Source organism: Myxine glutinosa, chromosome 1 (assembly GCF_964187855.1).
Source record: "Myxine glutinosa chromosome 1, kmMyxGlut1.1, whole genome shotgun sequence".
NCBI lineage: Eukaryota > Metazoa > Chordata > Myxini > Myxiniformes > Myxinidae > Myxine > Myxine glutinosa.
The window spans coordinates 263,976,542-263,992,051 of NC_136261.1; the positions used below are offsets into that span (position 1 = coordinate 263,976,542).

The 15,510-nt window shown below is 49.8% G+C and overlaps 1 protein-coding gene across 1 annotated transcript in view; it reads right to left on the reverse strand.

Annotated features, from left to right (window-relative positions):
• LOC137436919 (uncharacterized) overlaps positions 1 to 15,510 on the reverse strand; it is a 114,731-nt gene that overhangs the window by 67,657 nt on the left and 31,564 nt on the right. Inside the window, exons 10-11 of the mRNA XM_068131154.2 lie at positions 10,916 to 10,969; positions 10,685 to 10,738 (exon numbers count right to left, since the gene is read on the reverse strand). Coding sequence (XP_067987255.2) covers positions 10,685 to 10,738; positions 10,916 to 10,969 — 108 coding nt within the window. The remainder of the gene's footprint in view (positions 1 to 10,684; positions 10,739 to 10,915; positions 10,970 to 15,510) is intronic.

Here is a 15,510-nt window from a genome sequence, read left to right on the forward strand (position 1 = left end):
TCCTCGATGCATTGAGTAAATCATCAATAGTGATGAGGATTTAACAATGGCATAGATAATGACGTGCTATCTATATAAAGTCCCCGATACATTGAGTAAATCATCAATAGTGCTCAAGATTTAACAATGACATAGATAACGACGTGCTGTCTCTATAAATTCCTCGATACATTGAGTAAATCATCAATAGTGATGAAGATTTAACAATGACATAGATAATGACGTGCTGTCCATATAAAGTCCTCGATACATTGAGTAAATCATCAATAGTGATGAAGATTTAACAATGACATAGATAATGACGTGCTGTCCATATAAAGTCCTTGATACATTGAGTAAATCATCAATAGTGATGAGGATTTAACAATGGCATAGATAATGACGTGCTATCTATATAAAGTCCCCGATACATTGAGTAAATCATCAATAGTGCTCAAGATTTAACAATGACAGAGATAACGACGTGCTGTCTCTATAAATTCCTCGATACATTGAGTAAATCATCAATAGTGATGAAGATTTAACAATGACATAGATAATGACGTGCTGTCCATATAAAGTCCTCGATACATTGAGTAAATCATCAATAGTGATGAAGATTTAACAATGACATAGATAATGACGTGCTGTCTATATAAAGTCCTCGATACATTGAGTAAATCATCAATAGTGATGAGGATTTAACAATGACATAGATAACGACGTGCTGTCGATATAAAGTCCTCGATACATTGAGTAAATCATCAATAGTGATGAGGATTTAACAATGACATAGATAACGACGTGCTCTCTATATAAAGTCCTCGATACATTGAGTAAATCATCAATAGTGATGAATATTTAACAATTGCATAGATAATGACGTGCTGTCTATATAAAGTCCTCGATACATTGAGTAAATAATCAATAGTGATGAAGATTTAACAATGACATAGATAATGACGTGCTGTCTATATAAAGTCCTCGATACATTGAGTAAATCATCATTAGTGATGAATATTTAACAATGGCATAGATAACGATGTGCTGTCTATATAAAGTCCTCGATGCATTGAGTAAATCATCAATAGTGATGAGGATTTAACAATGGCATAGATAATGACGTGCTATCTATATAAAGTCCCCGATACATTGAGTAAATCATCAATAGTGCTCAAGATTTAACAATGACATAGATAACGACGTGCTGTCTCTATAAATTCCTCGATACATTGAGTAAATCATCAATAGTGATGAAGATTTAACAATGACATAGATAATGACGTGCTGTCCTTATAAAGTCCTCGATACATTGAGTAAATCATCAATAGTGATGAAGATTTAACAATGACATAGATAATGACGTGCTGTCCATATAAAGTCCTCGATACATTGAGTAAATCATCAATAGTGATGAAGATTTAACAATGACATAGATAACGACGTGCTGTCTATATAAAGTCCTCGATACATTGAGTAAATCATCAATAGTGATGAAGATTTAACCATAACATAGATAATGACGTGCTGTCTATATAAATTCCTCGATACATTGAGTAATCATCTACAGTGATGAAGATTTAACAATAACATAGATAATGACGTGCTGTCTATATAAAGTCCTCGATACATTGAGTAAATCATCAATAGTGATGAGGATTTAACAATGACATAGATAACGACGTGCTCTCTATATAAAGTCTTCGATACATTGAGTAAATCATCTATAGTGATGAAGATTTAACAATAACATAGATAATGACGTGCTGTCTATATAAAGTCCTCGATATATTGAGTAAATCATCAACAGTGATGAAGATTTAACAATGGCATGCATAATGACGTGCTGTCCATATAAAGTCTTCGATACATTGAGTAAATCATCAATAGTGATGAGGATTTAACAATGACATAGATAACGACGTGCTGTCTATATAAGGTGCTCGATGCATTGAGTAAATCATCAATAGTGATGAAGACTTAACAATGACATAGATAACGACGTGCTGTCTAAATAAATTCCTCGATACATTGAGTAAATCATCAATAGTGATGAAGCTTTAACAATGACATAGATAATGACGTGCTGTCTATATAAAGTCCTCGATACATTGAGTAAATCATCAATAGTGATGAAGCTTTAACAATGACATAGATAATGATGTGCTGTCTATATAAAGTCCTCGATACAGTGAGCAAATCATCAATAGTGATGAAGCTTTAACAATGACATAGATAATGATGTGCTGTCTATATAAGGTGCTCCATACACTGAGTAAGTTATTCACGTACAGCGGTTTTTAATTTTTTTTTGGAGCAAGCCTATTATTACGATCACCAGCACAATCACCAAGTCACGTTGTCTGTCTATTGTGCATTTAAGAAATTATCCTTGCATGGAGACATGCTGGGTAACAATTGGCTGCACAGTCGAGAGCTATCAGGTTTTTAATCCATTTCACCTGGAAGGACGGCTTGATGTGCTCTGGGTTAGAACCTCAGAACATGTCACATCCTGTTGGATGTCCAGTAATCCATTAATTTCTTAGAGAATATAAGTAATTGGTTTAATCCGAAGTCTTGCAATTTTGTGGGGTTTTCTTTTTGCAGTAAGGAATTTTGTCCAAGCAGTCTGTTGTTCACAGAAATTGTTTGAGTTTTTGATCAGAAATTGTCTCATCTGCTGCATTCCATCATTTTTCCTCCTAAAAATACCAAACACAAAAAATAATGGATTGTGGTCTGTGCGATTCATTTGGCCTTTCGTACTAGATTTTTAAAGTACTTAAAGCTTTACTTTTGTTGATTGGTCATGCTATTGCCATTGAATATTGTAAACAATTCATTTTATAAATTATGCTGCGCAATAATGATTTGATAAGATTGCTGAAGCTGACTGTATACAGTCACGTGAAAAATTAAGTACATCCCATGTGAAGTTTTGACTTTTTCAACATATTTCGACATACAGCTATTTGATCTTCATTTCAACAATATTGATAGATAAAGGTGATATAATATAACAAATATCATGAAACATTTACATTTTGTAGTCCATTGTATAATTTAAATAAACATAAATGCAAATCTCGCATGTGGAAAAAGTAAGTACACCCCAACATTTATCACTACTTCAAATACCTAAAATTAGAATCAGGTGCACCAGCTCAGGTGCAAATGATTAGAACATCGTTGGAGAGGATCTTGGAGGAACCTGTCTTATTTAAACCTCAGACATTTAGTTTGGTTTGCTCTTTGTTGTTGAAGTGTGTGGCGTCACCATGCCTCGATCAAAAGAGCTCTCTGAGGCCTTCAGAAAGAAGGTTATAGATGCCTACAAGTCTGGGAAGGGATTTAAAAAGATCTCCAAACAATTTGAAATCAATCATTCGACTGTCCAGAAGATCATCTACAAGTGGAGAAGATTCCAAACAACTGCCAACTTGTTCAGGCCAGGCCGCCCCAGCAAGTTCAGCCCGCGACAAGCCCGCAAGATGCTGAAAGAAGTCTCGAAGGACCCCAGAATGTCATCACGGGACCTACAGGTACCTCTTGCCACTGTTGATGTCAAAGTGCACGAGTCCACCATTAGAAAGAGGCTGCACAAATTTGATCTACATGGGACGTGTGCTAGGAGGAAACCTTTGCTCTCCAGAAAGAACATCAGGGCAAGACTAAAGTTTGCCAATGAACACCAAGGCAAAGGCCAGCACTTCTGGAACAATTTTCTCTGGACAGATGAGTCAAAGGTAGAGCTATTTGGCCACAGTACCAGAAGACATGTTTGGCGAAAACCAAAGACAGAATTTTACCACAATAACCTGACACGAAATGTAAAGCATGGTGGTGGAAATATTATGGTTTGGGGCAGCTTTGCAGCATCAGGGCCTGGGCAGGTTACCATCATAGAATCCACTATGAATTCTTCATTGTACCAGAGGGTGCTTGAGGATAATGTGAGGCCATCTGTCGGAGAGTTGAAGCTCAACCGAAGGTGGACCTTGCAACATGACAATGACCCAAAACATACCAGTAAATCCACCAAGGAATGGCTGAAAAGAAAGAAATGGGGGGTTCTGGAATGGCCAAGTCAAAGCCCAGATCTGAATCCCATCGAGATGTTGTGGGGGGATTTGAAACGAGCTGTGCATGCAAGAAACCCCTCAAACGTCGCACAGCTGAAAGAATTCTGCATGGAGGAGTGGGCAAAAATTTCTCCCAGTTGATGTCAGAGACTGGTAGACAGTTATAAGAAACGCCTACTTGAGGTTGTTTCTGCCAAAGTGGGCAATACCACCTATTGGAGCCAAGGGTGTACTTACTTTTTCCACATGCAAAATTTGCATTTATGTTTATTTAAATTATACAATGGACTACAAAATGTAAATGTTTCATGATATTTGTTATATTATATCACCTTTATCTATCAATATTGTTGAAATGAAGATCAAATAGCTGTATGTCGAAATATGTTGAAAAAGTCAAAACTTTACATGGGGTTTACTTACTTTTTCACGTGACTGTATGTAGATTCATATAAATTAAGATTAAATCACACATTTTTGTTGGATATGTGATACTTACAGTAAAGGGTGTTTCCCTAAATAATGTCTTTTTTCCTGAAACTAATCATTCGGTCGGGAAAAAAGGCATTCTTTAGGGAAACACCCTTTAGAAACAAATTTACACAAGCACCAATGCACATGATTGTAAATATTTTGGTCAATTTATTAAACAGGAGATCACCAACAAATGTGCTGATAAATTATTTTTTATTGTCCATTTGCCCTGTTACAACAATTGAATATCCCAGCATCACAAAAGATTATCTGCTGAAGCTAGGCTCACTCCATGGAGCAAAAAGTAATCAGTGTGTGAGAATTATATCACTTGCTCAATGTTTAATATTATGTGGAAGTTTATTGTTTTTAATGCGTAGCCCATAGGACAAAGCCGTCTGGAACAGTGTTTGTCCATCCATATATAGTGTTGTGGTTTTGGAATAAAGGTTTATTCACCCTCGTAGGTAGCGTACGTGAGCCCCTGGTGAGTTGTGTGCTGCCGGGACCGGAGGGAATCCGTGCTGCGTCGGTATCACAAGGACCAGCGTGCACGATTCGTACCGGCCCCCGCACTGTATGGTTGGTGCCGTGCCATGGCGGCAAAGGTGATCGGCGAGGTTCAAGGGGAGGTAGGAGTTTTCGGAGCCGCACACTCTGTCGGGTGCGGTGCTCCAACCGTGGACGGTTGGGCCATCGTGCGTGGAACCGCGAGGCCCCGCGAAGGGATGGAGCCCGGCACCTCGGCCCATCCACACCTCCCCCCTTGGATCGAAAATGCCGGACGGACACCACATACAGGCGACCAACCACCTGAATGGATCGCTCGGCCCTTCGAGGCCGAGCTGCGACGACGCACATCCACTTGGAGAGGCTCGTAGTGTAGCAGACTGTGGAGAGTAGTGTCCCCCACATGGGGGAATGGTCGTGTCACCATTCCTCACATGGAGCCCATGAGCACTAGTTTAGGGGAATGGCAGTGATAGGCACATGGGGTGCCAGCAATGGTTTCCTCCATGGGGCACCGAAGCTAGCCGAGGGAGGGCTAGGATAATGTTAGGGATCTAGCAGACAGTAGAGACCAAGATTTAAGTAGTGACACCTGGACTATAAAGGGGACGTAGGTAGCTTAGCTGGTTGATAAGGAACAGGGAGTGCATAGTGTAAAGGGACGACGAGGGAAGCACGAGTTTAGGGGAAGTAGTTAGATAGATGATGCCGTGTGTGTGTAGGAATAAACGGAGTTGTGTGGTAGTGCTTGAGGAATTGTGTTTGAGGAGTGAGAACAAAAGGTGTGTGGAAGTAAGTGGTGTGGAATGCTTGGTGTGGAATAAAAGGTGTGGAATGCATGGTGCGAAGGAGTGAATGGGGGGAGTGGAACCCATTCGCGAAAGCCCAGGGGGGGGGGGGGTAGTGTAAAGCCAGGTAGAGGACTCAGGTAAATTGTATGGATATTGACACCTGTGGTGCTGTTGGTGGAAAAGTAATGCTTTGCAGGGTGCATGAGACTGTGGAATGGCTGGGCCTGTGGCTTAATTGGTGAGTATAGTTATTGGAGCACTCCGCCACTGGTAGTTTGTCAGCCAGGTGAGGCCGTAGGTAGGCTCTGGGACCTGGATAGGGTAGTTGTTGTAGAAGTGAGTGGGGCCCGAGGATCCCAGGGAAGGACCCGGGTTGCCCGATGCCAAAGTGGGCACAGAGGGTGTAAACGCCAGGGAGGGCCTTCCCCAGTTAGGTAGTCGCGAGGAGCAGGTAAGCTCGGGTGGCGGCTTCAGTGGCAGAGGTGCGCAGGTAGGTAGACCTGCTGGTAGGGGCACACGACCCAGCCCCGAAATTGTGCAGGGGCACAGAGAGAATATTTGCGGGAGTGAGACCCAAATTCAGAGAGCACCACAGTGTGGGCAATGTGAATTCGGGTTTTTAGAACCACATAGTTTAAAGAGGCCAATTGGCAGGGTACGACTTCGGGTAGTTTAAAAGAGTTAATGTTCATAGAGTACTTAGGATGAGAAATCCCTTTGCACCATCCACAGCCAATCACCAAGGAGGAAGGAGCTCCACACCAAGGCTCTGTAAACTGTTTGAGTTGTGAGACGCATCACGACGTAAGGGTGACATTGTATTTGTTCCATCCCTTCCTTCTTGGGAGGGATTGGGAGACGAATTTGTTATAGAGGGGGATATGGGAGACAAGACGTAGTGACAGATTGTAAATACAAGAGGGGAGGGGGGCTAGGGTAGGGTAGCCGACGGTTGGGGGGTATGGACGGCTAAGGACGAGCCTGCTCTGCTCGCTCTTCTGTGTACCTCGCGCCACACCACCTTGTTTTTCGATGTGCCACTGCATCTTTTCCGCTTGCTTGTTGTGCCTTTTCTCTTCCCCCGCCCCAGGACCATTATGGAGGACGAACTGTGCAGCACCATAGACCTGTGCAGCATCCCTTCTGCACCGTGCTGCCATGTCATTGTCGCACCTGTGCAGCCAACCTGGGCAGCACTTTGCTGCCAAACCACTTTGCTGCACCTTGTTACACTCATGGACCACACAAGCCTTGTGGCCTTGCATCTCTGCTGTGCAGCATCTTGCTGCAAAATCATCTTGCACTTCGGACCACTTGTTTGAGTGGCGATGATGCCATGCAGTTGGACCACGTGACAACGGCCCTGCTGGCCAAATAAAAGCATTTTTGTTTATTGTTGTGTGCTAGGGATGAGAAGTTCTGCAAGTTTAGTTGGCACCGATGCTTCAAATGGCCTGTATGCTGGTCAGGGGGCCAGCCGGTTTGTTAGACGCACACAGAAGAAGCGAGAAGCAAGATGCAAGAAGCAAGCAGCAAGTGTCATTTATGAGTGTGTTTTGCTGTGTTTTCTCTCCCCTCCAATCTTCTCTTCCAAAAAGAACAGGTCCTGGGTCATATAATTATAAATATACGTGCTTGTAAATATGAGAATGCTGCCCACCGGCTATGTGTTTAGTTTGAAAATTCCGGAAATACTCGGGTAGTTGTGGGCGTGAAACTGTTAGGTAGCTGCTCAACGCAATAGGAGGGACATATCTAGTGCTAAGACTGTCGCACACACGGGTCAGAATAAATGCTAGGGGGAACCACACCTATGTGTCACATTTAAAAGTAAGGTTAATTTTGCATGTCAGGCTCTACCGGTTGTTCCATTGGTGGTTTCGACTCGGGACGAGTCTGATGAGAGAGGGGTGTAGTGTTGTGGTTTTGGAATAAAGGTTAATTCCCCCTCGTAGGTAGATGCACCACAACATTAAACCTCGTGATAGTTCAGTTATTTCTTAGTGAATGTAAGCATAGTCCTTTCCTGTGTTTAGTTTTGCGTTGAGTAGGCCAGTGAGCTTAGGTGTTCTTTTGGCGCTGAAATGCCACGTGGCAGGCCTGAACAAGTCGGGCGAGGCCAAAGGGAGGCACTGCAGGAGGGAGTGGTCGGTAAGACGAAGCTGCCAATCAGGGCTCGATGGGAGTGGCTAACCAGGATGACCAGAGGCGGGGTTTGGAACATTCGAGTGAGACTCTGGGGCGGGGCCATAAAACCCTGATCTGAACCTCCCCACCTCAGTTCAGAGGAGTTCAGAGTTCAGAGAAGAGGTAAGAAGAGTTCTGAGTCAGAGTCGTGTGCACGTCAGTCAGAGCCGGAGAGTATCGTGAGTTCAAGTACTGAGTTACAGTTCCCTGTGAGAGAGAGTTGAGCTTGAGCACGCATGAGAACCACGCCGCAGAACGAGTGCGTTGAATTGTGGTGATCAAGATTGTACACAAACTTTCCCCGTGCCCTGCGCTCTGCGCTGTATTAATCGCGCACTCGAAAGGACGACCCGTGCCGGGCCACAGACGCGCGATCTCCTCCTGCCTTCGCCTGCATACGTGCCGTGAACATCCGAGAGCCACGCCGAGGGAGCTGTTCCGGAGCGACCGATGGCAAAGCGCGTTTAGCGCGCGAACATTCTTCCTCCATCTCCCCGTGTGCGTGAGTGGGCCCTGTGTCTGGTGATAAGTTAAAATTGATTAAGCTTCTGCTCTGTGTCCCCTTTCCTTCATCCTGATCATTGTAAATAATAATAAATTGTGTTCTTCCTTTGATTTGACCGTTCTCGTCCCTTCCATCCATTGGCTTCGCATGGTACGAATAGAACCGCTCGAATTGGGTTCCATAAAAGTAACAGCACGAGTCGCGTGATACGCATACCGCTCAGGCGTACTCGATTGAGCGTGGCTTGTGCGAGGTTCGGTCCCCACTTTCGTGGCAGTGTGGGTTAAAGGTACATGCGAAGTTGGCCCAATACCCTTTTTCACGTTTGCTCTGGAAGGGGCGATTCGGCCTCGCGGACCCGAAGACCCAAGGGGGAAAAAAGGGTTTAACCGCCCCCCTTTGTAACGGGAATGGGCTTCGGGAGATCCGCAACAATATGTATGTATATATATATATATATATATATATATATATATATACATATATATATATATATATATATATATATGTATGTCCCCTCAAATGTATACCAATCAGAGCTGAGGATCTGGTCACATGACAGGGTGATGTGATTACATCTGATGTCATTACGGCGGTATGGCAGATGACTCCGCACACCGCCATTTTATTCCAATTTCGTTCGTTCAGGCCGAACATATCGTCGAACCTGTCATATGTCACAATCGCCATGCTCTACCTTTACGTTCTTCATTCAGTGTGAAACACAAACAAACAAATTGCTAAAATGACCATCAAATATTGAAAGCATAAGCGTTACGGGTCTTCCAATGACACAGTACATATAGGCCTTTGGCTTCATGCTTCACCTTCAGGCCAGTTTGGACAAATTAAGCCCAGGTTTCTTAATACAGTAGTATTGTTTTTGTAATAATAATAATAATGATAATAATAATAATAATATAGTAAATATGACCATAACACTTTAATCCCAATGTCATGAATGCAAATTTAATGGATTGAAGCAGTGTACGGTACTAATAACCGCAGAAGTAAGGAATTCGCCTCGGTTTTTTGATAGTAATAGCATTTTCGAAATAATGATGATGTAACATCAATATTATAGTAAATCTAATCGTAACACTAATCCCTTTGTCGTGACTGCAAAGTTACTGGAGGTTAAAATGTATCATCTTCTATATATTAAAGTAGCGGCAGTTTTGTGTCCGTCCGTCATGCTACATCATTACGTCTATGATGTCATTACAATGGCTGACTCCACTGACTGACATTTTAATTTAGTAGTACACCTGCTCGGTAAGGGAGCAGCAGGAAGGGCCAATTCCTCTTTGGGGTATACAGATTACAGTCAATCTATGGTCAAGTCTCAAGAACATTGGGTGTGTGTTCATTTACCAAGTTTCTTGCAGAGAGATCACCAAATGGTTTAAGCATTTGAGCAAGAACTCCATTCAAAACCGTTAAGGAACGGCTGGCTTGGCAAGCGCTAGCTAGCTGCTTGGTAAATGAGCACACCCTGGGCTTCCTCCCTTTCAGTTTCATGTTAAACAGCAGGAACAGTGGGGTTCATAGGTGGTTTTCAAAACAAAACCTTAATTGGCGGGTTTCAAAAGGCCGCTATGAAAAACACCACTTTAGCGGCAGGAAGGGTCGTGTTATTTACCAAACCCTTGTCGTCCGTCCGTCAGTCTGTCCATCAGTCTGTCCATCCATCCGTAAACACTTGCAACTTCTTCTCTGAAACCGCTGATGGGATTGCGACCAAACTTGGCACAAATTATATTTGTTGTGGTGTGAATAAAGTTTGGTCACGGCATTAAAAAGATTGAGGTCTAAAGGGGTCTACCGGGGGTCAAAGTGGGTCCAGGTTTGACCCCCCAAAATAGGTATTTGCTTTCTTCCAGAAGAGTTCTGTAAGTACGCTCAATTCTGCAAGTAAAACTTACCTCACGGATGTCAGGATTCCTCCAAATTTCTTTGTTTAATGTTATAAACAGCATTAGTGACTGTTTAAAAAGCTAATCATATGTGTTTGTGGTTTATAATGTTTTACAAGCCCGGCTACACCGCTGTTAGACTTTCGGTCTTGTTTATACATAATTGGAAACACCATGTGCTATTGTGCTAGTGATATATTCCATGTGAGTGGTGTACCATTTTGATCTCCCGCTCACCTTAGCTCCAGCACTTCCTTCCTCGCCCTTAGCACCATCAAGCCCTGGGAATCCCTGTCATAAACACAACAAGCACAGCAGTCACCGAGTCAGAATATAACAAAGGCAAATGTCACAAGAAACCCAAAATAGCACATGTGACATGCAAGTTGGTGATCATGTTGATTATGGACGTATGAGGAAGAAGAGTGTTCTGAAGCACATTTTTATTATATTTTTTGAGAAACTCACTCGATGACCTTTGACTCCTGGTAGACCAGGTGTGCCAGGGAAACCTCGTGCACCCTGCAAGAAACATAGGAAGCACAATTGAATAATATACAATACTGAAAATACATTATAGTAAAGCGCGGCGTTACGCGCGCTGCTTGTGAGCAAGGAGGAAGCGGACAAGCGGTAACATATAAACGTCTTTATTGTAAGACTACACTGTAACACTGTACTGTCCCGGGCTGGGCGCCCGGTGTATATCATGAGGCCACGCCTACCCCTGGTGCGTGGCCACCGCCCACTTGGTGCGCGGAATGATGTCACCACGCCAGTGGGCTTTTGTGTCCGCCACACGCGCCCCCCCAGAATTCCCGCGCACCTGGAGGGCCAGTTTGCGGGGCAGACGAATGACCCGGCCGAAGCGCCCCCTGGCGATCGGCGGCGTCCGGGGTGCAGGGATGCCAGGTGGGATGCCCCTGGCTGCCCCTGGGATGGGTGCAGGACCGGGGGGCGGCGTGGCGGCGGGGCTGGGCGGTGCCAGGGGTCCGCCCGCAGGAGGGCGGCCCCGACGTGGGGGTCGGGCCACTGGCGGTGGATGGTCCACATCGAGGTGGGCCGGCTTGAGGCGGTCTACCGAAACGCGGTCAGGAGTACCGCCGATGTCCAGGGTGAAGTGCTTCGCCCCGGTCTCCAGCACGCGGAAAGGCCCGTCGTACGGGGGCCGCAGTGGTGTCCGATGGGCATCGTGGCGGACGAAGACGTACTCCGCCGTGCGAAGCTCCGGGGCGACGTGCGTCGGTGGGTCCCCGTGGCATGCCGTTGGCACCGGGGCGAACCTCTGGGCGGTCTCTTGTAGAGCGGAGCGCTGCTGTGCCGCGGACCATGGTGCCGTGGAGTCGGGGAGGAACTCGCCCGGCACCCGCAGCGGTTGCCCGAAGACCAATTCCGCCGCGGATGCGCGCAGGTCCTCCTTGGGCGCCGTCCGGAGGCCCAGCAGGACCCAGGGGAGCCTGTCGACCCAGCCGCCGTCGCGGAGGGTGGCCCGGAGCGCGGCCTTCAATGAGCGGTGAAATCGCTCACACAGGCCGTTAGCCTGGGGATGGTAGGCCGTGGTTCGGTGCAGCCGGACCCCGAGCCCCTGCGCAACCGCCCCCCAGAGCTCCGAGGTGAACTGGGGGCCGCGGTCGGATGAGATGTCTGAGGGGGCGCCGAACCGGGCGACCCAGGTGGCGATGAAAGCCTGCGCGACATCGGCCGCCGTTGTCGACGCCAAGGGCACGGCCTCCGGCCACCGGGTGGTGCGGTCCACCATGGTGAGGACGTAGGTGAAACCCCGCGAGGGGGGCAGAGGTCCCACCAGGTCCACGTGGACGTGGTCAAACCGGCGTTCCGGCACCGTGAACGGGGCCAACGGGGCCTGGGTGTGCCGGTGCACCTTGGCGCGCTGGCACGCGAGGCACGTCCTGGCCCAGCCGCGGACGGCCTTCCGGAGGCCATGCCAGACGAACTTGTCGGCGATCAGCCTTTGGGAGGCCCTCGCGCCCGGGTGGGACAGGCCGTGGATGGCGTCAAACACCTGGCGCTGCCAGCCCGCGGGCACGATGGGGCGAGGACGCCCGAGGGAGACGTCGCACAAGAGGGCCACGCCCGCGCCGTCAAACGGCACCTCGGTGACGCGGAGGCCCGTGACGGCGGTCCGCAAGGCCTGGACGTCGGGGTCAGCGGCCTGGTCCGCTGCCATCCGGGCATAGTCGATGCCGAGGTGGACTGCGTGGGCGACGGCCCGGGAAAGGCAATCCGCCACCGGGTTGTCCTTCCCCGCGACGTGCTGGATGTCCGTCGTGTACTCGGACACGGCCGAGAGGTGACGCTGCTGCCGGGCCGACCACGGCTCGGTGACTTTGCCCATCGCAAAGATCAGCGGCTTGTGGTCGACGAAGGCAGTGAACGCCCGGCCCTCGAGCAGATGGCGGAAGTGCCTGACCGCCAAGTGAAGTCCGAGCAACTCGCGGTCGAAGGTACTGTAACGGCGTTCGGGCGGGCGAAGCTGCCGGCTAAAGAACGCCAGCGGTTGCCAAGCTCCACGCACCCATTGCTCATGCACTGCGCCCACCGCGTAGTCCGAGGCATCGGTGGTGAGGGCGATCGGTGCATCGGGCGCCGGGTGCGCGAGCATGGTGGCGTTAGCCAAGGCGAGCTTCGCGCCCGTGAACGCCGTGTCCATCTGCTCGGTCCAGGTAACGTCGCCTTTGCCCGGCTTACCTCGGAGAGCTTCGTGCAGGGGGCGCAGGAGCTGGGCGATACGGGGCAGGAACCGATGGTAAAAGTTCACCATGCCCAGGAACTCCTGCAGCCCTCTGATCGTGCGGGGGCGCGGAAACCCCTTCACCGCCTCCACCTTGGCCTGTAGGGGGACGGCTCCGTGCCTGGTGACACGGTGCCCCAGAAAATCGATTGTGGCGGCGCCGAACCGGCACTTTGCGGGGTTCACAATCAGGCCATGCTGGCCCAGGCGTTCGAAGAGCGTGCGGAGGTGGCGTAGGTGCTCTTCGCGGGACGCGCTGGCGACGAGGATATCGTCCAGGTAAACGTAGACAAAATCCAAGTCGCGCAGGACGCTGTCCATCAGTCGCTGGAACGCCTGAGCCGCATTCTTCAGACCGAAGGGCATGCGCAAGAACTCGAAGAGTCCGAATGGCGTGATGACCGCCGTCTTCGGGACGTCCTCCGGCCTGACGGGGACCTGATGGTAGCCGCGTATGAGGTCCACCTTCGAGAAGAAGGACCTGCCCGCCAAACGGGCGGAAAAGTCCTGAATGTGGGGGACGGGGTAGCGGTCGGGAGTCGTGGCGTCATTGAGACGGCGATAGTCCCCGCACGGTCGCCATCCCCCGCCGGGCTTCGGCACGATGTGCAGCGGCGACGCCCAAGCGCTCTCTGAGCGCCGAACGATGCCGAGTCGCTCCAGGGTAGCGAACTCCGCTTTTGCCACCGCCAGCTTCGTCGGCTCGAGGCGGCGTGCCCGGGCGTAGACCGGTGGCCCGACGGTGGGGATGTGATGGGCCACCCCGTGCTTGACGGCCCCCGCCGAGAAGGTGGGCCGCGTGAGGGCCGGGAAGCCGGCGAGGAGGCGGGTGAATGCGTCCGCTGCCGGAAGCGTACAGACCAACGTGGCCGGAACCGAATCGTTCGGCAAGCCGCTTGGCAAGCCGCTCGTTGAGCTGGGCAACGCACAAGCGAGCGAGCTGAACGTCTCGGCCTGGACAAGCCGTCTGCGCTTGACGTCGACCAGGAGCCCATTAGCGCACAGGAAGTCCGCGCCAAGCAGTGCCATGGGCACGTCGGCGGTGACGAACGTCCATCGGAAAACCTGCCCTCCAAACCGCAGAGAGAGGCAGCGTTTTCCGTATGTACGGATGGGCGTCCCGTTCGCGGCAAGCAGCGCGGGGCCCCCACCCGCGGCGTGCTTGTCTGACGTGCCGGCGGGAATGACACTCACCTGCGCTCCCGTGTCGCACAGGTAACGGCGCCTGGAGAAGGTGTCCGTTATGAACAGCAGGCTGTTCGAATGGCCGGCGCTCATCGCCACTATTGAGCGCCGGCCCGGGCGTTTCCCGACCCGTTGAAGGAGCACGGCGGATGACACCGCCGAGCTTCGTGGCCGAACTTGGCATGGAACCAGCACCAGGTGGTGGAGCTGGAGGAGCGCGGCTGGCTCCGCCAGGCCGGTGGAGTTGGCGGGTTTCCCCGCGGTGGCGGTTTTCGCCGCGGCGGTGGGCGGGGCGTGGCGGCGTTCATGAGGTGCGTATCAGCATGCTGCTGAACATCAGCGTGCTGCAGAAGCTGATGCTGTGGAACATGCTGCTGAACATCAGCGTCGAGGGCCGTGACGGCCACGCCGACGCTCGCCCGCATGTCCGAAGCGGCGAAGTACCTGTCCGCCTCGGCCGCCAATGCTCGGGGTTCCGTTAGCTCGGTCCCGGCCAACGCGAGGCGGACCTGCGCTGGAAGTTGGCGCCGGAAAAGCGCCCGGAATAGCGAACCGGGGGCTTCGTCGCCCAACAGTGACAGCATATGGTCCATTCGGACCGACGGGCGCGTCTCACCGAGCTCGGGGAGATCCAGGAGGCGGTCGGCCCGTGCGTCGTCCGTAAGGCCGAACGTGGCTAGGAGTAGCCGCTTGAGTGCCTCGTACTTGTGGCCGTTCGGTGGGTGGCGAAGGACGGACACAACTCGAGCGGCCGTGCCGGGCCCGAGGGAGGCGACGACGTGGCAATAGCGCGTGTCATCGCCGGTGAGGCGCCGAAGCTGAAATTGGGCTTCGGCCTGGACGAACCAGACTTCGGCCTGAGCCTCCCAAAATTCCGGAAGTTTGACGAAGTCGGCCATGGCGATGGCGTCGCGTGTGGAAGGATCGCTCCAGCAGATCCAACGTCGAGGGTCACCAGTAAAGCGCGGCGTTACGCGCGCTGCTTGTGAGCAAGGAGGAAGCGGACAAGCGGTAACATATAAACGTCTTTATTGTAAGACTACACTGTAACACTGTACTGTCCCGGGCTGGGCGCCCGGTGTATATCATGAGGCCACGCCTACCCCTGGTGCGTGGCCACCGCCCA